This window comes from Hyperolius riggenbachi, chromosome 6, assembly GCF_040937935.1.
Source record: "Hyperolius riggenbachi isolate aHypRig1 chromosome 6, aHypRig1.pri, whole genome shotgun sequence".
NCBI classification, from domain to species: domain Eukaryota; kingdom Metazoa; phylum Chordata; class Amphibia; order Anura; family Hyperoliidae; genus Hyperolius; species Hyperolius riggenbachi.
This window is the reverse complement of record NC_090651.1, coordinates 111894541-111919442: the sequence shown is the minus strand read 5'-3', so window position 1 is coordinate 111919442 and position 24902 is coordinate 111894541. Positions and strand designations below refer to the sequence as shown.

At 44.5% G+C, this 24902-nt stretch overlaps 1 protein-coding gene across 1 annotated transcript in view; it reads left to right on the top strand.

Moving 5' to 3' along the window:
* Nucleotides 1-1226: 1226 nt before the first annotated feature.
* The window catches only part of ABCD3 (ATP binding cassette subfamily D member 3), a 127243-nt gene continuing 103567 nt past the window's right edge, over nt 1227-24902 (top strand). The window contains exon 1 of the mRNA XM_068239770.1: nt 1227-1392. Coding sequence (XP_068095871.1) covers nt 1289-1392 — 104 coding nt within the window. The 5' untranslated portion in view covers nt 1227-1288. The remainder of the gene's footprint in view (nt 1393-24902) is intronic.

Below are 24902 nucleotides of genomic sequence, written 5' to 3'. Positions count from 1 at the left end.
TGCACAAGGCACAGAGGTGGCAGCTGCCTGCAACTTACGCTAAGTAGATGCAGCAGAAGCAAGTAATAGAACACCGAATGGGGACGGAGTTTAATCCAGGGGCGTGGTTTAGTGCAGGGGTGGGGCTTATTTAAAAAGACACTGAAGCGAGACTAAATCTCGCTTCAGCTCTCATACATAGCAGGGGCATGTGTGCCCCTGCTAAAACGCCGCTATCCCGCGGCTGCACGTGGGTCCCTGACCCCCCAACCCACCCCCTGCAAATCTTGGTCGCAAGTTGGTCGTAGATTAGCCCTTCCTAGAGGCAGGGCTAACGGCTGCAGCCCTGACTCACAGCGCGTCTATCAGACGCGCATCGCCGCCTCTCCCCCGCCCCTCAGTGAAGGAAGACTGAGAGGGCGGGGGAGAGACGGAGATACGCGTCTGACAGACGCGCGTGGGGCAGGGCTGCGGCGGTTAGCCCTGCCCCAATGCGGAAGCGCTCCCCCGCATTACGGAGGGGATTTGGGGGGACAGGGACCCCCGTTAAGCCGTGGGATAGCGGCGTTTTAGCAGGGGCACACGTGCCCCTGCTAGCTATGAGGTCTGAAGCGAGATCTATTCTCGCTTCAGACTCTCTTTAAGCAACATGGCGCCCCCCAGGACCAATGGCACTCCAGGTAATGGCCTGTACTGCCTATGCCTAAAGGCGCCCCTGTTTTTGTGTCTCTGTCACGTCATTCTGAAATCTATTGAGAATCTGTTGCTAGTGTGTGGCACACATCAGATAGATTCCATTCCTGTCAGATTCGATTTGACAGGCATTGGACAGAAATCTATTGCGAATCTGCTGGTTGGGTTGTATTTTCTGATACAAATACACTGAACTCAATGGTTAGGTTGCACTTTCTGATAAGTATACCTATACATTCTTGCAACCAGTTGCAAAATATTATAAAGTTGCAAAAATGTTCACCACACCACAATGGGCCTCAGTGTAGAGAACATCAGGAGTTACAGATTGGTCAGCAAGCTCATCGTGAAGAAGAACATCGGGGAGAGACACAACGGCAGGTGCAGCCCCAAAGCCCGCAGACAGAGGGGAGGACCGCAGGACAAACAATGGTTGCACGTCACACAGGAAGCAGCACAGGCCGACACTGCTGCTTCCCCAATCACTACAACAGGCCTGCAGAAGCCGTCGCTATGGAGATGACACGGGGCGTGGCGATGGGCGGCGATAGCCCAGTACCCAGCATGCTGCGGCTTCCCCTTTGCCTCTCCTCCTCCTCCTCTCCTGACAGTGAGCATGGCGCCGGTGTACAGCAAGTACCTGACTGCCCGGAACTCCTCGGCGGCCGGGGCGGCGCTCATCGTGCTCTACCTGCTCAGCAAGCGGAGGAGAGCCAGCGGGTGAGGAGGGAAACTATTGAGCTGTCACACGGGGGGACTACAAGTCTCAGCCTTCTCTGCTGGGGCTTCTTCCCCTGCATGTAGTTGTATCTGTTCTCTTCTATGTGGATGTTCTGCATGCCCCAGTCACTCCAGGCTTTTATTTTTAGCTGTGGGTTTCTTTGTATATTTATCAGGTTTCTACTCTATGTGTGACAGTGTTGGAATTACTTCTTATTCTTCTTTCCAGAGATGGGTGTCACTGGAACAGGTAGTGTGTGGGATCTTCCAGTGTCAGGTGTCACTGGACCAGGAAATGAGGGGAATCTTGCAGTGTCAGGTGCCACTGGAACATGGAAGTCAGGGGAATCTTCCAGTGTCAGCTGTCACTGGAACATGGAAGTCAGGGGAATCTTCCAGTGTCAGCTGTCACTGGAACATGGAAGTCAGGGGAATCTTCCAGTGTCAGCTGTCACTGGAACATGGAAGTCAGGGGAATCTTCCAGTGTCAGCTGTCACTGGAACATGGAAGTCAGGGGAATTTTCCAGTGTCAGCTGTCACTGGAACATGGAAGTCAGGGGAATCTTCCAGTGTCAGCTGTCACTGGAACATGGAAGTCAGGGGAATCTTCCAGTGTCAGCTGTCACTGGAACATGGAAGTCAGGGGAATCTTCCAGTGTCAGCTGTCACTGGAACATGGAAGTCAGGGGAATCTTCCAGTGTCAGCTGTCACTGGAACATGGAAGTCAGGGAAATCTTCCAGTGTCAGCTGTCACTGGAACATGGAAGTCAGGGGAATCTTCCAGTGTCAGCTGTCACTGGAACATGGAAGTCAGGGGAATCTTCCAGTGTCAGCTGTCACTGGAACATGGAAGTCAGAGGAATCTTCCAGTGTCAGCTGTCACTGGAACATGGAAGTCAGAGGAATCTTCCAGTGTCACTGGAACAAGGAAATCAAGGGGAATCTTCCAGTGTCAACTGTCACTGGAACAAGGGAAGCGAGGGGAATCTTCCAGTGTCAACTGTCACTGGAACAAGGGAAGCGAGGGGAATCTTCCAGTGTCAACTGTCACTGGAACAAGGGAAGCGAGGGGAATCTTCCAGTGTCAACTGTCACTGGAACAAGGGAAGCGAGGGGAATCTTCCAGTGTCAACTGTCACTGGAACAAGGGAAGCGAGGGGAATCTTCCAGTGTCAACTGTCACTGGAACAAGGGAAGCGAGGGGAATCTTCCAGTGTCAGCTGTCACTGGAACAAGGGAAGCGAGGGGAATCTTCCAGTGTCAGCTGTCACTGGAACAAGGGAAGCGAGGGGAATCTTCCAGTGTCAGCTGTCACTGGAACATGGAAGTGAGGGGAATCTTCCAGTGTCAGCTGTCACTGGAACATGGAAGTGAGGGGAATCTTCCAGTGTCAGCTGTCACTGGAACATGGAAGTGAGGGGAATTTTCCAGTGTCAGCTGTCACTGGAACAAGGGAAGCGAGGGGAATTTTCCAGTTTCAGCTGTCACTGGAACAAGGGAAGCGAGGGGAATCTTCCAGTGTCAGCTGTCACTGGAACATGGAAGTGAGAGGAATCTTCCAGTGTCAGCTGTCACTGGAACAAGGGAAGCGAGGGGAATCTTCCAGTGTCACTGGAACATGGAAGTGAGAGGAATCTTCCAGTGTCAGCTGTCACTGGAACATGGAAGTGAGGGGAATCTTCCAGTGTCAGCTGTCACTGGAACATGGAAGTGAGGGGAATCTTCCAGTGTCAGCTGTCACTGGTACATGGAAGTGAGGGGAATCTTCCAGTGTCAGCTGTCACTGGTACATGGAAGTGAGGGGAATCTTCCGTTGTCCGCTGTCACTGGAACATGGAAGTGAGGGGAATCTTCCAGTGTCCAGAAAGTAAGGGGAATCTCCCAGTAACAGGTGTCACTGGAGCAGGAGGGGAATCCTCCAGTGTCAGGGAAGTGAAGGGGATCATCCAGTGTCACTGGAGCAGGAAGTGATGGGAATCTTCCAGTCCCAGGTGTCACTAGAACAGGACGTGAGGGAGACCGTTCTTGTTGGAACAGGAAATGAGGGATTCTTGCCAACAGTGTACAGATAGTAAGGAAATATCAATGTGAGACATTCTTCAGCATATTGGATTAATATGATTGAATCTACTGAATGATTTTGCCATGGTATGCTGTCTGATTGTAATTTAGCTCGATTTCTTGCAGAAATTGACTGACATTACCTATTAGGAGTGGGGGTGTGGTGGGATCTATGTGTAGAGCTGGTGACACCTGGGTGAGTGGAAGTAATTGATCTTTATCAGAGTTCATGCTAAAATCTATAAACCATAGTACTGGTTGCAAACAAAAACAGTTTGAGCTTATTGTCAGTTTTTGAGATTCTTATCTGGCTGCTGATTGAAATGGAAAGCTAATTTTATTATCCTTAAATTGTGAAATGATTTGTGTGGCAATAAGAGATCGCTCTCTGATTAGATGTAGAACAAAGATATACCGTACATGTTCTGTGTCTTGTCTTGAGAAAGTCTGCCAGTGTATGGCAGGCTTTAAAAGGGGTAACACTTTGGAAAATCATTGTGCTGACAGCTTAGACTTACGTATTGTGAGAATTACTAAAAAACAAAACAAAAAAAACAGTCATTCCATCTTCTGTTTTTTAAGGCGGCAACCCACACTAAACATTGCTTTTTAGTAGGGGGGCTTTTTGGTCTCTTTTAGTCCGCTATACTTGTGGGTTTGGGTCACCCCGAGCTGCTTGGTTACTCTGCAGTCATTCCACAGTGTCTCTAACCCATATAGCGAGATGTAACAGTTGCTCACAGTCTCTGGATTAGTTTTAGGATTTTTTTTAAACTCGCTTTGGTGGCAACAGTACGCCAAACAACACTGTTAACATTGCTGCAAACAATAACCGAGCTTATTGATGGTTTTTGAGATTCTTAGCTTGCTGCAGAATAAAATGAAAAGCTATTTTTAGTGTTGTTAAAGGGGACCTAAACTCAGAACTTCATCTCAGATCTAAAAGATAAGCAACAGCATATAACATTTAAAGAAAAACCTTTCTTTGTTGAATTTCTTTGAAATTGATCCTATTTTCGGATCGATTTCATTAATCTGATCGGATTGGTGTGGGCAGGCATCTGATCAGAAAGGGATGTATCTAATGGTTGACCACATGCACCTTACTTCTTTTCACCACACCAAGGTGAAGAGTTGCACTTCTCTCACATATTTGTGTTACTCTTGGCTTTGGGCACAGTGGCACTGTCTACATATGATGTGCTACATGTAGCTTATTGCTCAGACACTGGCCTTATTCAGTTGTTTAGAATCTGGCAGTCATTGTACAGGATTGGTAGCAAGCAGTGCAATATCACACCAAAATACAGTGTACCAGACTGGTGAGTAGACATGATGCTCTTGTGTATCACCCCCTATGTGTGATGCATTTGTACTGCATAGAGCTGTGTTCTCAAAGATGGTAACACAGTTCTCATAGTCAAACTCAGGGTATCACTAGGGATAGCGAGGAATCTCTCCATCATCAACAAGCAGTAGCTACTTCACAGTGGTTCCACAGGTATGTTTACTGTCTACAGAGCCAAGCCACCTTTTCTGAACCAAAGCACAAGGGACAAGGTGATGGTTAGTTACTGTGTTTTTTCAGTCCATTGTTTTGTTCATGATTAAATGGTGGAGCCTCCTTTTTTTCCTCAAACTCCTAATTTCATAGGCAGTGCATACAGCTGTACTGAGGGTGCTTGAAGTGTCACATGCTGGTGACAGACTAATAACTACAAACAACTGTTCTGGTCTGCAGTATTCAGACTTCTTAGCAGACTTTCTAGACAGGTGTGTGCTGGAGTTGTGCTTTAAGCTTTCATTTATTTGAGCTATCGTATTTACAGTTGACTTTTAAATGTTGCAGCTGTTTTATTGCTGTACTTATGACCTGGGGTTCCACTGTCTGTTCTGTGAGAGCGTTTTATTGCTCCTATTAGGTCATAGCTGAACTATATGACCTTTACACTACAGGGCAAAGTACTGTAGACCTTAGTAGCCAATCAGCACGTTGCTTCCCTTGTGGCAGACTGACCTACCCTGCTGACGTTGGAGTGCTGTGGAGTATCATTGCTTTTTGCATAATATCCTGCAGGAGTTTTAGAGCCTTCAAGGTTTTATCTTTCATCACATGTTAAAGCCATATTGACCTACAAATGACTGGCGTTATGTTAATTGTTTTGTGCTTTATTTGCATAACCAAAACATGCTAAGTTGGTCAGTAAGCTGGTCTGAGTGCTCTCTCTTCTAAGGAGTCATGTGTGTTTGTTTTGTTTTAACTATTTTTACGTGTATTGCAGTGAATCTGTATCGTGTTTAAAGGACAACTGAAGTGAGAAGTATATGGAGGTTGCCATATTAATTTCCTTTTAAATAATACCAGTTGCCTGACAGCCCTGCTGGTCTATTTGGTTCCAGTAGTGTCTGAATAATACCAGAAACAAAAATGCAGCTAATCTTGACAGATCTAACAATAATGTCAGAAACACCTGATCTGCTGCATGCTTGTTTAGGGACTGTGGCTAAAAGTATAAGGATGCATTTCCACTTGTGCAGTGCGAATCGGCGCGGTAAAAATTTGCATGCAGATGCGAATTTCACATGCGGGTATATGCGAATTTTCATGCGAATTCGCATGAAAATTCGCATGGATGACGATGTATGCGAATTTAAACATGGCAGTGCTGGTGTGCTTTTCCATTGTTTCTATGCGAATTTTCATGCGAATTCGCATGAAAATTCGCATACCCAAACCTCATGCGAATTTCCTGTTAAATACATTGTATGCGATTCGCATAGTGGTATGCGATATGCGAATTCTGGTAGCTCTGCCATGTGAATTTTTTCTGCACAGAAAAACGCAAAGGAATCCTGACAAGTGGAAACCGTCCCATTCACTTGTATTGCTATGCGAATTTGCATGCGAAAACTGCATGCGAATTCGCGATAGTGGAAATGGGCCCTCAGAGGCAGAGGATTAGTAGGTCTGCCAGGCAACTGGTATTGCTTAAAAGGAAATAAATATGGCAGCCTTCATAACCCTCTTGTTCCAGTTGTCTTTTAATAAATAGTTTTTTTTTTTTTTTTTACCTATTTCCAGAACAAGAAAAATAGGTGTTAGGATGCAGTGCTGGTCCACCACTGTTAAGTAAAAAGTTCAGTCTTTTATGCTTCAGAGCTGTTTACATAATGATTTGTTAAACCTTAAAGGGCACGTGCAGTGAGAGGGATATGGAGGCTGACATATTTATTTTCTCTTCGACAATGTAAATTGTCTGGCGGTCCTGCTGATTACGTGCCTGTAAGGGCCCGTCACCACTGGGGCCGAATTGAATCTGCAGCGGTTTTCCAATTCTGATGTCAGAAAGATCAGCAGGACTGCCAGGCAACCGGTATTGTTTAAAAGGAAATTAATGTGCCAGTCTACATATCCCCTTCGCTTCAAGCGCACTTAAAGGATACCAGAGCTGAAAAGATTATGAGAAACTGGGGGACCGGGCATGTACGGGGAGCTGTCCTGATGGCCACCGCTCCCCCCCGTTCTCCTCTGTCCCTCCTCTTTTGTAGCTAAATCCCCACCGGCAGCCTCTTCCGGGTTGCTGGAGTCGGGCATCTGGCGCTGGCCTGCCTGTGCTCGTCCTACAGCGCCTGACCGCAGCCAGGAGCGCTCTGTACTTGATGTAATAGTGATATCATGCGCATTCTTCATCACATACGTGTGCCACACGTGGTTACCGGCATAACACGTGTTATGCCGGCAACCACGTGGAAAATGCGGAAATGGCACCTACATGCAAAGTATTTATGCAAGGGGCACTAGGGGGGACAGTGTCGGGGCTTCTGTCACAATCACTTGTCCTGATACTGTACGCCGTTACCTCTGATCATCCGATCGATCACGTCGGCCTAACATCTTGCAGCATGTCTGAGCTATACATGCGACCAATTTCGACCCGAAATCGGATGGTCGATCGGCTGCTATGTTGCGTGATGTATGGCCACTTTTAGGCTTATCTGTAAGAGGGTTAGTCTTGGTTAGTGTTAGGCTTATCTATAAGAGGGTTGGTGTTGGGCATATCAGTGAGAGGGTTAGTGTTGGGCATATCAATGAGATGGTTAGTATTAAAGGGGAACTGAAGTAAGAGGTATACAGAGGCAGCCATATTTATTTCCTTTTATTCAATACCAGTTGCTTGGCAGCCCTGCTGATCCTCTGCCTCTAATACTATTAGCCATAGCCCCTGAACAAGCATGCAGCAGATCAGGTGTTTCAGACTTTAAAGGGAAGGTTCAAGCAAAAAAAAAAAAATGAGTTTTACTTACCTGGGGCTTCTACCAGCCCCATGTAGCCATCCTGTGCCCTTGTAGTCACTCACTGCTGCTCCAGTCCCCCGCTGGCAGCTTTCTGACCTCGGAGGTCAGGGCCACATAGCATACATTTTTACGCATTCCAGCTAGTGCAGGAACAAAAATTTACACGTTGCACCACTAACGCGTAAAAATGTATGCGTTAATGTTCCTGCACTAGCGGAAATGTGTAAAAATGTACGCAATTCGGCCCTGACCTCCGAGGTCAGAAAGCTCCCAGCGGGGGACTGGAGCAGCAGTGAGTGACTATGAGGGCACAGGATGGCTGCATGGGGCTGGTAGAAGCCCCAGGTAAGTGAAACTCATTTTTTTTTTTTGCTTGGACCTTCCCTTTAAAGTCTGATCTGACAAGACTAGCTGCATGCTTGTTTCTGGTGTTATTCAGATACTACTGCAGAGAAATAGACCAGCAGGGCGGCCAGGCAACTGGTATTGATTAAAAGGAAATAAATATGGCAGCCTCCGTATACCTCTTACTTCAGTTCCCCTTTAAGCATACCTGTAAGAGGATTAGTGTGGGGCGTATCAGTATTAAGGATAGCATTAGGTGTATTAGTAGGAAGGGTAGTGTTAGTTTTATGGGTAGGAGTGTTAGTAGTGAGGTTAAGATACCGTTGAGAAAAGAAACAATGCTAATCATACAAGAATAGTGTAACATTATTATATCATTCGTTGAAGCACCGCTTGCGCCTAAAAAAAAGAATTTCGCTTATAGCAAATTCACGCCCCAAGGTGGGGCAAAAGGTTTATGGAATACTGATTTATTTTTCAAATTGTCATGCAGAATGGCACGCTTAGATGAGCAGCTTTCCATTTTACATATTTATTGCTGAGTTTTTGGTGCCAGAAGGTTTTATTTTAATCTGAGCTTTGGGCACCAGTTTTGCAATACCATATATGCTTCAGTACAAGTTGACCCAAATACCTGATCCACTTATATTGGAAATTAAGACTCATGTAGTTAACACAGGAAACAAGTATAGCCATGTTTCTTTCTCTTCCATTAGAAGAGCACCCTCATACAGCAGAGATCAGCGTAGTGCAGCACATTGGAAGAGGCCATAGTTGCCTAGAACTGTACAAGCTGTTTCCAGCGATCCCTCGCTTGCTTGTTTGTCATCTACTGGCAGATGTCTTGTGACGTCACACTGTAGCCCCTGAGAGACTTGTGTTACTAGAAACAGTCCATGCAGGTAGGCCTGAACGATTTTAGGAAAAAATTTAATTGAGCGATTTCTGTCCCAAATCTCTATTTTGAGTCGATTCACGATTTCTTTCAAATCAAGCTGTGTTCCCTCTCTGTCCCCCTGTCTCTCTTTGTGCACCCTCTGTGTCTTTGTTCTCCTTTTTGTCTCTCTCTGTGTCCCCTTTGTGTCTTTTTGTGCCCCTTTTGGATTGTTTTTTTTGTTTTGTTTTTTTTTTCGCTTTGTCTCTCTCTTTCCTCCTCTGGTCTTTTTGCCCCCAAGCACCACCTGGAAAGCGATCCGCCAGGCATATCATCTTGGCCCAGCGACAGCTGCTCCTCTCACCCGCCATGTAATGTCATATTTGTGCTGCTCTGTCCCTCCACCCCCTTCTCCACATTGCAACGGAATGCATCGCCAGCCTGTAGGCTGACAATGTACGGTGGTTTGCAAAAGTATTTGGCCCCTTTGACGGTTTCCACATTTTGTCATATTACTGCCACAAACATGAATAAATTTTATAGGAATTCCACATGAAAGACCAATACAAAGTGGCGTACACGTGAGAAGTGGAACAAACATCATACATGATTCAAACATTAAAAAAAAAAAAAAATAACTGCAAAGTGGTGTGTGCGTAATTATTCAGCCCCCTGAGTCAATACTTTGTAGAACTCCCTTTTGCTGCAAATACAGCTGCCAGTCTTTTAGGGTATGTCTCTACCAGCTTTGCACATCTAGAGACTGAAATCCTTGCCCATTCTTCTTTGCAAAACAGCTCCAGCTCAGTCACTTTAGATGGACAGCGTTTGTGAACAGCAGTTTTCAGATCTCGCCACAGATTCTCGATTGGATTTAGATCTGGACTTTTACTGGGACATTCTAACACATGGATATTTTTGTTTTAAACCATTCCATTGTTGCCCTGGCTTTATGTTTAGGGTCGTTGTCCTGCTGGAAGGTGAACCTCCGCCCCAGTCTCAAGTCTTTTGCAGACTCCAAGAGGTCTTCTTCCAAGATTGCCCTGTATTTGGCTCCATCCATCTTCCCATCAACTTTGACCAGCTTCCCTGTCCCTGCTGAAGAGAAGCACCCCCAGAGCATGATGCTGCCACCACCATATTTGACAGTGGGGGTAGTGTGTTCAGAGTGATGTGCAGTGTTAGTTTACCGTCACACATAGCGTTTTGCATTTTGGCCAAAAAGTTCCATTTTGGTCTCATCTGACCAGAGCACCTTCTTCCACATGTTTGCTGTGTCCCCCACATGGCTTGTGGAAAACCTGCAAATGGGACTTCTTATGCTTTTCTGTTAGCAATGGCTTTCTTCTTGCCACTCTTCCATAAAGGCCAACTTTGTGCAGTGCACAACTAATTGTTGGCCTATGGACAGATTCCCCCACCTGAGCTGTAGATCTCTGCAGCTAGTCCAGAGTCACCATGGGCCTCTTGACTGCATTTCTGATCAGCACTCTCCTTGTTCGGCCTGTAAGTTTAGGTGGACGGCCTTGTCTTGGTAGGTTTACAGTTGTGCCATACTCCTTCCATTTCTGAATGATCGCTTGAACAGTGCTCCGTGGGATGTTCAAGGCTTTGGAAATCTTTTTGTAGCCTAAGCCTGCTTTAGATTTCTCAATAACTTTATCCCTTACCTGTCTGGTGTGTTCTTTGGAATTTATTGTGTTGTTGCTCCCAATATTCTCTTAGACAACCTCTGAGGCCGTCAGTTTTGAAGGATATTAAAAGGGGTCAGAAGCTCTGTTTTTACTGCTTTCTATTTCTCTGTTCTCACTTCTGTTCCTTTGGAATTCCTTAAGCATACAAAGCTTAAATAAAAATCCTGGTGGCCTCAAGGACAGGAAATATTATTATATATTATCATTATATAGTATTTATATAGTGCCGACATCTTCTGCAGCGCTGTACAGAGTATATTGCTTTGTCGCTTAACTGTCCCTCAGAGGGGCACACAATCTAATCCCTACCATAGCCCTATGTCTATATATGTAGTGTGTTTCAAAGCCTAGGGCAAATTTTAGGGAAAACCCAATTAACTTACCGTACTTATATGGTTTTTGGGATGTGGGAGGAAACCGGAGTGACCAGAGCAAACCCACACCGAGAGTTCTAACCACTACGCCACTGTGCTGCCCCTAAATGAAGCACAGCTCTTAAAACATGACAGTGGATTTAAAGAGAACCCGAGGTGTGTTTAAAGAATGTTATCTGCATACAGAGGCTGGAGCTGCCTATACAGCCCAGCCTCTGTTGCTATCCCAAACCCCACTAAGGTCCCCCTGCACTCTGCAATCCCTCATAAATCACAGCCGTGCTGTGAGGCTGTGTTTACATCTGTAGTGTCAGTCTCCGCTTCTCCCCCCGCCTCCTGCATAGCTCCGGTCCCTGCCCCCGTCCCTTCCCTCCAATCAGCAGGGAGGGAAGGGATGCAGGCGGGGACTGGAGTTCTGCAGGAGGCGGGGAGAGCAGCAGACTGACACTATAGAGATAAACACAGCCAGCTCTGACAAGCTGTTTGTCAGCAGCGTGGCTGTGATTTATGGAGGGATTGCAGAGTGCAGGGGGACCTTATGGGGGTTTGGGATAGCAACCGAGGCTGAGCTGTATAGGCAGATCCAGCCTCTGTATGCAGATAATATTCTTGAAACCCACCTCGGGTTCTCTTTAACTTCACAAGTGCACAAAAACAAATTTTTACTTTCCCAGTCCCTGTTGGAGAGATTTCCTTTACTTCCTTTTTGGTAAATGCTATCTGTAAACTTTTTTTTTTTTTTTTTTTTGTCTGGGCTCTGATCGCTAAAGCTAGGTACACATGCTAGATGACACTCGGACGAAGCAGCAGTTCAGAATAGTCTGGGCCTCAAGATCTAAAGTGTACAGATGTATCCTGTGCATAATGATTTGTCATGCTGCATCTTTAGTGACGCCCAAGTCCATTTTTCTCCTCCTAACCCCTCTTGCTGGATGCTGCTCCATTGTCTCCACCCCCACCTTCATAGCAACAGAAAGCGCTGCTCTTGCCTCGCAATGTGATTGTACAGCACTCTGGTCCTAACTGTTGCCTGAGTGATTGAGCCCTGACAATTTCTGTGTATTTCTATGCACATAGACTCAACTGTTATGCAGGCCTGTCACACTCCTCTATTAGTGGGCTTCAGGAAGAGCCCGAGAACTGTCAGACAAGCAGGGTAAACCTTTAATCGTCTGTACTAAATAACTGCTGAAAGTGGGTATGTTGATACATTTGGTGTACACTTTGTTTCTGAGGAAAACTGTTTTTGAGCAAGATGTACTCTAAACCAAACTAGTCTAGATTGTGCTCAGAAATTAATAGTGATTTACTTTTTACGGCTACTTTTATTACTCACTTAGTTTTCATGTATGATGCAGCCATTCCAGAAAAAAATCACTTTGGAAGTGTCAGTCATGTGACCCTGAGAACACTGTAGAAAACATGGAGATGGCAGCAGAATGGCTGTTCTCAGCTAGAGAGCAGATCTTACTCTCAGAAACCTCCATGTGCTGCATCCTTATGAGACTCTGGCGCAGCTGCAATGCTGGCAACAGAGAGTTTATCTTTTGCAGTGGTTGTTGTCAGGTAACCTGTGCTCATAGGGAGAGACTGGCTGCTGCCCTCTCGCAGCTCCTCCCTGCCTGCTTTCATGTAGATAGCATAGGGGGAGGAGTCTAGACCGCTATCTATTCAATAAAAATAAGTTGTTACAACACCACAAAAAACTACAGGAGTCAGCCATGTACACTCATTCTAGTGATTGCAATATATTGAAAAGCAGGCTAAACATGTCATACTGTTGAAAAATGTCATACTATTTGACTTAGTGTTATGATACGTCAATACTTGGGATCTGTAAATAAATGCTGTATTTGACTACAGTATGTTCTGAAGATGAACCTGCATGTCACACATTCTGTCATTTCTTGTGGATATACAGGAGTACCATCGGGTTATTTTATATTTACTTAATACATCACACACTGGAGCTATCAGACTGGCTCCTGCACCCTGGTCACTCTTTGCTGAGTAACTGGATACACACTGCTGTAATATTAGCAGATCTGCAGTAACTGCCACATGCTTAACAAGTACTACTTGGTAATGGCAAAGGAGTTTATTTGTAACTTTCACTTAAGAAGCATAGAATGACTTTGTGATGACCTCTTATAAAGTTTAGGTCACTTTACTATGACTTCTGTGCCTTTTTTATATGTAGTAGTTTTTCTCTTATTTTACATAAAGTATTATTAGTGTCCTCGTAGCATATTTTTACATAAACCTCTTTAAATTACCACAAAATATTATCTTTCACTAAATAAAGAGTTAGGGCTGGTGCACACCAGAGCGGTTCTGAAGCTTTTTTTAAAACTCTTGCAGGGGGAAAACCGCTTAGCTAATTAAGGCTGCTTACACACAGGGACATTACAGGCACACATTAGTGCGCCTGTAACGCTCCCCCAACGCACAGCAATGTAACACAAGTGGGCTGTTCATACAGCCCACGTTGTGTTACATGTAACGCTGCACGTTCTCCCAAAAGTGCAGCATGCTACGGCGTTAGAGCGGCTATAGCGCGTTAGACTGTTTGCACATGCTCAGTGGGGGGCAGAGAGGAGGCGGGGAGAGCCAGCTACAGTAGCCGCGCACATGGCTACTTAATATTCACTGCACTGGCGGCAGCTGATTGGCCGGCGGGACCACGTGATGCGGAGTTTCTCGCTCCGCATCACGTGGTCCCGCCGGCCAATCAGCGCCACTCTGGGAGACCTTATAGGGATAGAGCCGCCTAACGCGGCTCACTCTACCGTCCTATCTTGCAGCACCATACGTTGTGTTAGGTGCACGTTATGCGACCTTAACGTGGCACCTAACGCAACGTCTTGGTGTGCAAGTAGCCGTAAGTGAATGGGATGGTGCACACCAGAGCGGTTCGTTTTTTCCACAAACGCAAACTCGTGGGCTGCAGCATTTTTGAGATTTCTGAGGCGTTTCTGCCTCAATTTTTTAAGTATAGGAAAGTGGAAAACCAGGCGTTTTTGTAACAGAAGCTGTTCAGTAACAGCTTTACTGTAACAATATTTGTAATCTGATACACAAAAACGCTCCAAAAACACTAGGCATGTTTAGAAAACATGCCTAGAATCGCTCTGAAATCTGCTTCAAAAACCTCTAGCGTTTTGCAGATCTGCTAGAAGTTTTTGGTGTGCACTGGGGCAAAGACTTGCAAGATTCCACATTGACTTATATGCATTGCCATGGATGCTACTGCTTTTGTTGTACTACCAGTAGTCAATATAATAGTTTTAATTCTTGGCATTGTTTTTGTATACATTTTGGAGGGACTGAATTATTTTAAAACATGCATTCTTCTTAGTGAAGAAGTGGGCCAGTCTAATTGTACTGTATGCTAATTCCTGCGCCTCCTTATGTCTCTAGACGGGAGGTGTGGCTTTATTGATAACTTGGACCCGCCTCCCCTGCTATGTGGAGCAGGTCACTGCATTTCTCATGTGACCTAAAGGGGCGTGGCTCTGACTGCCTGTAAAGAGCGGAGGAGAGCTTGTAGCCTGTAGTACATGACAGGAAGGAGATCAGCACCTGCAAATTTGCTCTTCAAGAATTTTATTTTAATTGTACAAGTGAACAAAAATGCATACAGTGGTGTACCTTATGCCGATGTAGTAGACATTTAATGCGTATAAGATTTATAAACTGGTAATCCTCATATACAAAAGTTACACTCCAGTACATTAAAAATTCAGTACATTACAAATCTAAAATATAAATAGGAGAGGCAAATGTCAAAGCGCTCTTAAATACAAACTTGCAAGAATCCGTATATGTGCTTCAGAGGATATAACTGCATTTTCGTACTCCTCAGGGACCTTTTGTAGGTGTCTGGACTGTGTAATGGTTAAGGGCTTAAATCTCGGCTCTGCCTGTTCAGTAAGCCAGCACCTATTCAGTAGGAGACCTTTGGCAAGTCTCCCTAACACTGCTACTGCCTATAGAGCGTGCCCTAGTGGCTGCTGCTCTGGCGCTTTGAGTCCGCCAGGAGAAAAGCGCGATATAAATATTTGTCTTGTCTTTGTCTCTTACTGAGGTAATTTGAGATTTATTAAGCACAATACATATAGTGGTCAGTGAAACAACAACCAACCTATATGTTAGAACAGGTACTGCCCCTGACTGTAAAGCATGAGGTCATGAGTTAGATTCCTGGGTCAGAAAAAAAAAACTCCTTGTGCTTCGTGAAGAAAGTTTACTTCCTCAGGAAGTCTCTTATTTATGTAGTCCAGTAATTCATACTTATACAGTATACTGACTTAACATCTCTCCATAGCTCCCTCTGCTCACTGGGATTGTACATGCAATAGTAGTACTTTTAGTCTGGCTGGAAGCCAGCACTTGGACATACATATTGTCCTAGAAACCATAAAAAAAATAGAAAACCGCTATTGGGTCATTACATAAGCAGTGTATACATTTTAGCTTTTTAATAATTCAGTCTCTAATAAATGCTGTCAAGCAAAGTTTTAAGCGCTCATCTGGGATATTAAAGAGGAACTGTACTGAAAATTACATAATTGATAAATTACTTATTTTTAACCATATTCATTTATAAATTATTCTGTCAGTGTTTGCCCATTGCAAAATCTTCCCTTACCCTGATCTACATATTGAAATGTATCACTTGTGTTGATATTTTTAAGCTGGTTTCACAGTGGGACGTTACAAGCGCACGTTAGAACAGCCTGTAACGCACTCCACCGCACAGCAATGAAAAATCAATGGGCTGATCACAGTGCCCACGTTGCGTTACTTAGTAACGCTGCGCCATAACCGAACGTACTGCATGCAGTACTTTATAAGCGCCAGAGCCGCGTTAGACTGCTTGCGCATGCGCTGTAATGTTGGGGAGGAGCGGAGAGCGGCCAAACACATGGCTAATTAATATTCACTGCACTCAGTGACGTGCAGTGTTTACTTCCTGGAGCTGCCGCTCTGTGTGGCGATTGGCCGGGCGGGACCACGTGATGCCGCATGCGTCCAAGAGTGCGCATCACGGACGCCTGAGTGAGCTGCACAACGCGGCTCACTCTGACGTCCACATTAGAGAGCACCAGGCATTGCGTTTGGGGCACGTTATGCGACCATAACGTCCCCTAAAACGCAACGTCCTGATGTGAAACCAGCCTTCCTGCTGGTAATTGCAGCTCTGGGGAATTTTACTGAGTTCCGAAGCCAGTGGAAATAATACCTGGTCTCCCAGAGTGCTCTGTGAGGAGAATCCTGCAGAGCTTAACAGCTATGCTGTGACATCGCTGGAAGGGCAGAGATACATAACATTTTTCCACACTTTGTTACAGCCATACTCCAAAATTGATTAGACATTTTTCCCTCAGAATTCTGCACACAACATCCCAAAATGACATCGTGAAAAAGGTTTACTTGAGGTTTTGGCAATTTTATTAAAAATAAAAAAGAGAAATTACATGTACGTAAGTATTCACAGCATTTGCTCAATACTTTGTTGATGCACCTTTAGCAGCAGTTAAAGGAGAACTTTAGTGAGAGGTATATGGAGGCTGCCATATTTATTTCCTTTTAAGAAATACCAGTTGCCTGGCAGCCCTGCTGATCTCTTTGGTTGAAGTAGTGGCTGAATCACACCAGAAACAAGCATGCAGCTAATCTTGTCAGATCTGACAAAAATGAAAGTATTAGAAGCAGAGGATCAGTAGGACAGCTGGGCAACTGGTATCACTTAAAAGGAAATACATCTGGCAGCCTCCATATACCCTTCACTAAAGTTTTCTCTTTTTTAAAGCTTCAAATCTTTCTTAAAGAAAACTTGTATTGAAAAAAAGGGCCCCTGGGGGTACATACCTCGGGAGAGGGGAAGCCTTTGGATCCGATTGAGACTTCTCCGTCCTCCTCTGTCCCACGGTGGTCTTGCTAGGCCCCTCTGAATGGTGGCCATGTAAATATTTACCTTCCCGGCTCCAGCGCAGGCACAGTAGCAGTTCTCGGCTTGGGATCAGGTGGAAATAGCCGATCCCAGTCTGATCTGCAGTAGAGCGGACCCGACTGGGATCGGCTTTTTCTGCCTGAGCCGAGAGCCGCTACTGCGTCTGTGCTGCAGCTGGGGAAGGTAAATATTGCAGACGCTACTACGCCACAGCCTGACAAATTGTTGGCTGTGGCTTCGGAGGGGCCCATCAAGACCACCATGGGACAGAGGAGGACGGGGGAATCCTCAATCTGATCCAGAGGCTTCCCCCTCCCGAGGTAAGTACCCCCCAGGGGCCCTTTTTTTTTTTTTTTCTCCAATACATAGTCTCTTTAATATGATGCCACAAGCTTTGGCACACCGATCCGTGGGCAGTTTCACCCATTCCTCATTGCAGCATCTGGGCAGCGTTGGTGCTCAGCCAATTTAGGCCTGCTTCACACTGCATATTGGGGGTGCGGCAGATGCACCGCACTGCCAGAAACAGGCATTCGGGGAATACTGCATTACTATGCAGTATTCCCCGTCTGGCATTCGGCCAAGCAGAAGGTGGCGCTCATTTCCTGTTCGGCAATCGATGACGTGCAGAAGCGTATTTCTAAAATACGCTTCCATGACGCAGGTAGTTGAGGCGGGTTTTTAAACTTGCGCGCGTTACCAAAGACTTGCATTACTTCCGGCACGATGCAGATCGCTGCAGGAGCCACACGGTAACATAGATATTGATGCATGTTAGGGCACTTCCGGTGCTGCGTACCTTAACCTGGGGAGTGTGAACTCCCCCATAGATTAGCATTAGGCTGCGGTGGGTTGCGGTAAATTTACCACACCGCCTCAGTGTGAAAGGGTCCTGAAGATTTCTCCAGAAATGGCTGGGTCACTCAAGGACATTCAAAGAATTGTCCTGAAGCCACTCCTTTGAAGTGCAAAGGTCACAATAAAAAAGTGCTTTTATTTTCCTTTGGTTAAGTTTTAACCCCTGCCTAGCTTATTAACCCCCCCCCCCTCCTTTTTAACTTTTGTAATACATATACATGTTAGTACTTTAACGATTGCTGTCTATTTCAATTGATTGCAACCGCTAGAGCGACAGTTCAGGGCCCCAATGCTCGGCAGATGCATTGCTCTGCCGTTGCCTAGCGATGCATCTGTACCGCACTGAGGCCCTAGCAGTTGCATCTGATTGTTACAGACACGCAGTCTGGGGATAATAGTCTGCCACATTCTGAGCTATTAGTGAAATAAGGCATATGTGGTATTTTAATCGGGAAGGGACAAAGAAACTGTGGGACTTGTGCGACACGCCGCAGGCTATCAACGCGTGCAGGAGAACGGCTCCTGCACGCTTTGGCTAATTTGAAAGAGCCCTAAAGCATTTCCCTTTTTTCTCCTGTTTGTTGATGAGAACAGTTTTATTGTAACTTTTAACTCAAAATTTTTGATGTTTTGATCAGAAAATTGAATTACTGTATTAAAATTAATGCTATTTGTACTTAAAACACTTGTGTAGCCACCATTATTCTTACGCAGGCATGGTCGGAAGAGCCCATTTCCGTTTCCGGGACAATTCCGCATTCCGACATACAGAAATTCCGTTACCGTTTCATTCCGACGGTATTCCGGGGCTGTTCCGCGTAATTCCGACGTATACGGAATTCCGTCGGAAAAATTTTAAAATCTCTCTCCCTCCTCCTCCTCCGAAAATTCCGTCGGAATTATAAAATTTCCGCGGGATTCCGTTTGAGAGGTATAGGAATTCCGTTTCCACTACCGAAATCGGAATTAACCTAATTCCGGCCGGAATCACGGAATTTATAATTCCGCAGAATTTTCCGAGCATCCCTATTCTTACGTTGAAAAGAAACTTGGTAATGCAGGATTGAACTTCATCCCAATCAGTAGCTGATACCCCCTTTCCCACAAGAAATCTGTTCCTTTTCTCTAAAAGATCATCAGGGGGTCTGTGTGGCTGATATTGTTGTGAACCCCCCCCCCCCCCCACAGTGTAATGTCATGACCATGTTCCTGACAGTTTGCTGTCTGTGAACCTCGTTGCATTGTTGGAAATGACAGCTGTTTACAACTGCCAGGCAAGCAATATCCTCCTCTGCGCATAGAACTCTTATGCTAGGTACACACCATACAATTTTCTGTTAGATTTTCTCTTAGATTTACCTGCCAGATAGCTTTTTTTCATGTTGTAGGTAAATCTAACTGAAGAATCTAACAGAAAATTGCATGGTGTGTACCTAGCATTAGTAAAGATCTTTCCATACTGATCACCTGGCAGAACTAAAGATGTCACCACCAGTGATAAATGTTACAATGTAAATCGTGGAGAGGAAAGATTTTACAATGGGCAAACACTGAATAATTTATAAATTAGTATTATAAAACATAAGCAATTGGATTCATTGTCATTTTCACTACAGTTCCTCTTTAATATACTGTACTTTTATACTACATACAGCTTTTCTGTTATTATATAAATATTTAGCTCTTCCTGTCATTTATATCACTTTTGCTGCTGTATGGCAGTCTGTTGATTTTGCCTATTTGGCATTTTATTTCTCATATGGACCACATTAATAGTCAAATGCTTCTTCTGGATGTGCTGTCGGTATCACTACTGATACAGTATTTCTGCATTGTGTGGGCATGTGTTTCGTGGCTCTCTCGCCGAGAGACATTACATCGCAATTATGCTGTGAGAGGCCTCTGTACTTGTCAGCTGTACTTATTGCAGTGTCCCTTTAACAAAAAAACTTTGTCTAAGCTGCTTTACAAAATGGAATTCCAGGCTCAATGCTGGGGAATGGGACAAAGAGTCTACTATGAGGAGTAAGATAGATACAATTGTGTTTGCTACGAGACCCAGAATCCGAGGCCTTGCCATCTATTCACACTGGTGGCGTTTTATTTTGGCCTCCCTTTAGGACTTTGGGCTTGAATGAGGTTGATCTGTTCTTGATTAGGAACATAGAAGTAGACAGCCTTGTGCTACAGAATTCCTGTTACCCATTTAAATGAAGCTTAAAGCGGGATTGTCAGCATAAAAATCAAATTTCAACAGCAACTTGTCTGAGTGTATTAAGTGATAAAGATGCTAACCCTGCATTCAAAACTTTCTGCTGTTATGGTTAGGAGCACTGGCCCTTTCATAGCCATTGTCAGTTGCATGCTGGGGGTTCTTTTTATCTATAATGTATTCCTCCTCTTCCCTTTATTTCCCTGCCTAGCTGAAACCTTTTCCTCTGCTCACGTGTTTACAAGCAAGGCTGAGGTGACTCAGCGATTGGAGGAGAAAAGAAAAACAAGTTAAGGGAAGAAATGACATCAGTATTTAGCCTCAAACTGTGGGCAAAAGTCATGGTTCCCACCAGGAACAGAATTCTCTTTGTTTACTATATACAATTCACTGAAATCAAAACGTGGACAGTACAATACATGTTATGTAAGTAGGTAAAATATTTATCTACTTATAAATGTGGTTTTTTTTTTTGGTTTTTTTTTTTTTCTTTTCCTGACACAGTATGGTTAATCTTCCTGCTTTAAAGGAAAGCTAAACCATAGAGAATGGTCTTTACATTTTTGCACAAGTTATTCCTGTTTTATAAGCTCAATGATCTTTATGAGTGACTCTGCATGGTGAAGGTCTCACCCTGCAGTGCTAGATTTCCGGATTCATATCCTGGCTTGGGCACTGTCTGCATGGAGTTGGTATGTCCTCTCCAAGTTTAGGTGGGTTTCTTCTGAGCACTCTGTGTTCTTGCCAGAAAACAAAAGCCCACCTACCGGTATGTTAATTATTTTCCCTCAAAGAAATTGACCCTAGACTTATGATCATTACAGGGGTCACACAGTCAATAGTGTGTGTAGGGAAAGAAGTTCAGTTTTACTTATGTGTCAGCTGGTCCAGTCCCAAACTATCGGAGGGGCACAGCAGCACAATGGAGTGGCATGGAAGGAAACAGAGTGACTTTCAAGGCTATGAGGGGCTGGAAGGAGCCCTAGGTAAGTAAAACTGAATTTCTTAGTTCACTTTATAATTCCCCAATTCAGCAGAGTGGTAGAATATACCACTAATCTTGTAGTGTATGGCCGCCATGAGAGAGATTCAGCCTGAACAGCAGGATAATGTAATTCATGCAGCAGCTCCACTCACAGAACCTGAAAGCGACTCTCTCAGTTGTTCCACTTCTAGTCATGTCATCAACGTTTCAAGACTGAATTTTTAACTGCAGAAGCCTTGTATCACACAGAAGGGTAACATTTGGGACTGTGATTAGCTGTGTAATGCTGTTAGATATGGAGATGGACTATAAATGCTAACAAATGTAAAATATTGTAATTTACAATGGTAACATGACATGAAGGCATTTACTAGAAAGGTTCTGTTTATATTTGCCACCCTGTAGGCAGCCTATAGTGAGAAGCACTAAGACAAAGCTATAATCATTAGTATTGCGTATGGGTGTTTAAGTCGCAGCATTATGAACTTTGTACTGGAAGTCATTTTGCTACAGTGAGCAGATGCATCTCACCTGACCAGGGTAAAGGACACAAGATATTGATTCATATCGGGGAGCTCGAGGTGAGCGTGAAATGGAGGCTGCAATATTGATTTCCTTTTAAACAATAAACATTGCCTTGCTGTCCTCCTGATCCTTAGACCGTGAACAAGCATGTACATCAGATGTTTCTGACTACTAACCGCATGCTAGTTTCAGGGTTGTGACTCAGACGCTACTGCCTCCAGAATATCAACAAGACTGCCAGGCAACTGGTATTGTTTGAAAGAAAATAAGTAAGGCAGCCTCCATATCAATCTCACCTCAGGTACTCGTTAAAGAGAGTCTGAAGCATAAAAAAACCCCTGTTTTTAATTTACAGTTCTCTTATTGCCATACCTGAAACGTCGCATTGCTGCGGCTGAACTCTCAATTAAAAGCCCGAAATTCCAGGGCAAAATACCATGACTTTTTCCAAGTCGTGGATTTGGCTGCCCGGGGGAGGAAGAGCTCTGGGCTGTAACTCTGCCTCCAGTCCAATGAATCTGCGCTGATTGCCGCCTCAGTTGGAGATCCGTGCAAATTGACGCGAGTAGAGGCAGAGCTACTGCCCAAAGCTTTGCTTCTACCCAAAGGAGCCCCAAATCTTCCCCGGGAATTTCGGGGGGATTCATTGAGTTGAGCCGTGGGGATGCGTCGTTTCAGGTATGGCATTAATGGTAAGGAAGACTGAAGTAAAAACAGGGTTTGTTTGAACGCTTCAGACTCTCTTTAAAGCGAAGCTGTCACTTTTTCAAAATCAAAAAGTTACTTATTTACCTCGGTAGGCTTCCCAAATCCTTTTCCAGATCCCTCCTGGACCCTCTGAAACTCCATTCGCATTGCGCCTACATAGTAGCACGGACCTGCTTGGTCTTCAGCTGACAAAGCTGAGCCTAATCGGGTCTGTGCCACTGCGCAGGTGTGAGCCATTGACAAGGGATGTTGATGGTTTTCAGGACACTGTGCTGGAGGAGGATGAGGGAAGCCCCTGTATAATCCAGAGGATTCATTCTTTTGAGGTGAGCACCCATTTGGGGCACTTTTTTCCTGTTACAGATATTATTATTATTTATTGTATTTATAAAGCGCCAACATATTACGCAGCGCTGGACAATAAATGGGGATACATACAATATTTGGGGGTGACATACAGCAAAATGACAATACCTGAATACAAGAAAGACCAGATCATGCAGTATGAGTACAAGGTAATGCTTAGTCAGTCACTGGAGGGGAGCATGGAGATTAGGCAAGTTAGGTTCACTCAGATGCCTAGCCTAGATGGTCCTTTGGGTTCACAATAATGAAGGTGCATGATCAGGTTGGACACAAAAGGAGGAGGACCCTGCCCAAAGGCTTACAACACTTTTTAAAATCTTTACCAGCACTTTAGTGTACATAGTCATGTCACAAACTGTCCATTCTTCAGAGGAGCTCCTGATTTAACCCTCACTATAGTTATGTAATCTTATATCTTTTTTTTTGTTTTTTTTGGGAGAGGGTGCTTTACATTTAATTTATTGTTGCATACTAGAGCTGTAGTGCAGACCCCCTGCATGTGCAGTAGTATGCATGGTGTAATTTTAATTCTTACTTACAGAGGAGTAGTAGCATTGCAGTACTGTACCATGTTCGCCATCAGTGATAAGGTGGCCACACACGATACAATAAAATGATCCAATTTTTTTTTTAATTCGATAAAGATTGGATTTCCCAAAACATCAAGTTTTTTTTTTTTAATTATTTATCCAAAAATATATATTTTCCAATGTCTTACAAAAAATCCAATACAAAATCTTTAGAAAATTCTCAGGTCCCTCCCTCCCCCCCCCCCCCATGGTATCTTTCCCCAAATCTGACCCATTTCCTCTGTTCCCGGGACTATACTCTTCCTTTTCCCACCTCCTACTCTTATTCTATTATAGGTCCCGTCTCCTTCCCATCCTTTCTTATGTGTTTGGGACAGGACTAAGAGCACCTCCTCTGGTTACACGTCCCCTCTGAAAGACGTTAGTATAAGAAATAGAACCTCCACCGAAGAGTTTAAGACCCCCAATAGAAAAAGAGTGAATACCCACCAGTTCTACTTGTCCGTCCCTCTGTACTGCCCACAATTTCCCCTCAAGTTCTCCCTGCCCATGGGGAAAAACATCCCATCTTGTTACTGATCTATATCTCACTGCCACGATATTCTTCTGTTTCTCTAAAATTCTAGCCATTTATCCCAGCCCTAATTTTATTTTCCTTTTAATTATAATTGAAAGTTCTTCCATCACATAGATTTGATCTACTTCAGCAAACCATTCCTTTATAGTTGGGGCCTGTTGACACTTCCAATTTCTTGCAATTAAATCCGTGCTGCATTAAGTGCATCCCCAGTGACCCCCTATACTCTTTGATCCCTTTCTCCACTAGGTGTAACAGATATACCTCAGGGCCTGCCAATACTGGTATCCCCGCCAACTCCCAAACATTTTTTTTTTACTTTCTCCCAACATATAATGAGGCCTTCGCATGTCCACCATGTATGCATAAAGTCTCCTCTTTCTTTACTACACCTCCAGCATATTGGGCTTGCCCCACTTATCTTGTTTAGCCTATCTGGTGTATAATACCACCTCATAACTTTTATAGCCAGATTCCTGCATTCTGGTGGACATCGAGGCCCTATATGCCATCTTAACTATTCTTCCCCATTGGGTACTCGTCCAGTTCCTTCCCATTTTGTTTTATATTTTAAAGTTTAATCTTCCTTCTTCTAATATTTTATATATCTTTGCTAGGGTTCCTTTAGTCATTCCCTCAGTCATGCATAGCTTCTCAAATTGGGTCAATTCCCTTGATGATGTCTCCCTCGTACCCAGTGTAAGTAAAAAGTGTTTAAACTGGTTCATACTCCATGTATCTATCTTACTCTCACCTGGAGTTGTTCCGCTATTTCCCTTTTATCCAACCACTTGCTGTTTCTAATCAGGGAGCAAATTTGCGTGCTCCTTCCCATCCTCCACTCTCTATAGCTTCCTTTTTGGCACCCTGGTGGAAATCTGTTTTTTCCCAACAAAGGCATTAAGGGAGGGGGGCTCATGGACATTTCTCTCTTACTACTTACTTTCTTGAAAGTTCTCATGGTGTGTTCCACCAGTAATCCTGGGATTCGTTATGTATCCGGTATATATGGGAGCCATGGTGCTTCTCTCAACTCGCCCTCAAATAGTTCCTTTTCCAGCAAGACCCACGGTTTTGAAGCTTAATTTTTATTCCAATCAACCGCCCTAGTGCATACAGCTGCCAAATAATATCTCATGGGTTCAGG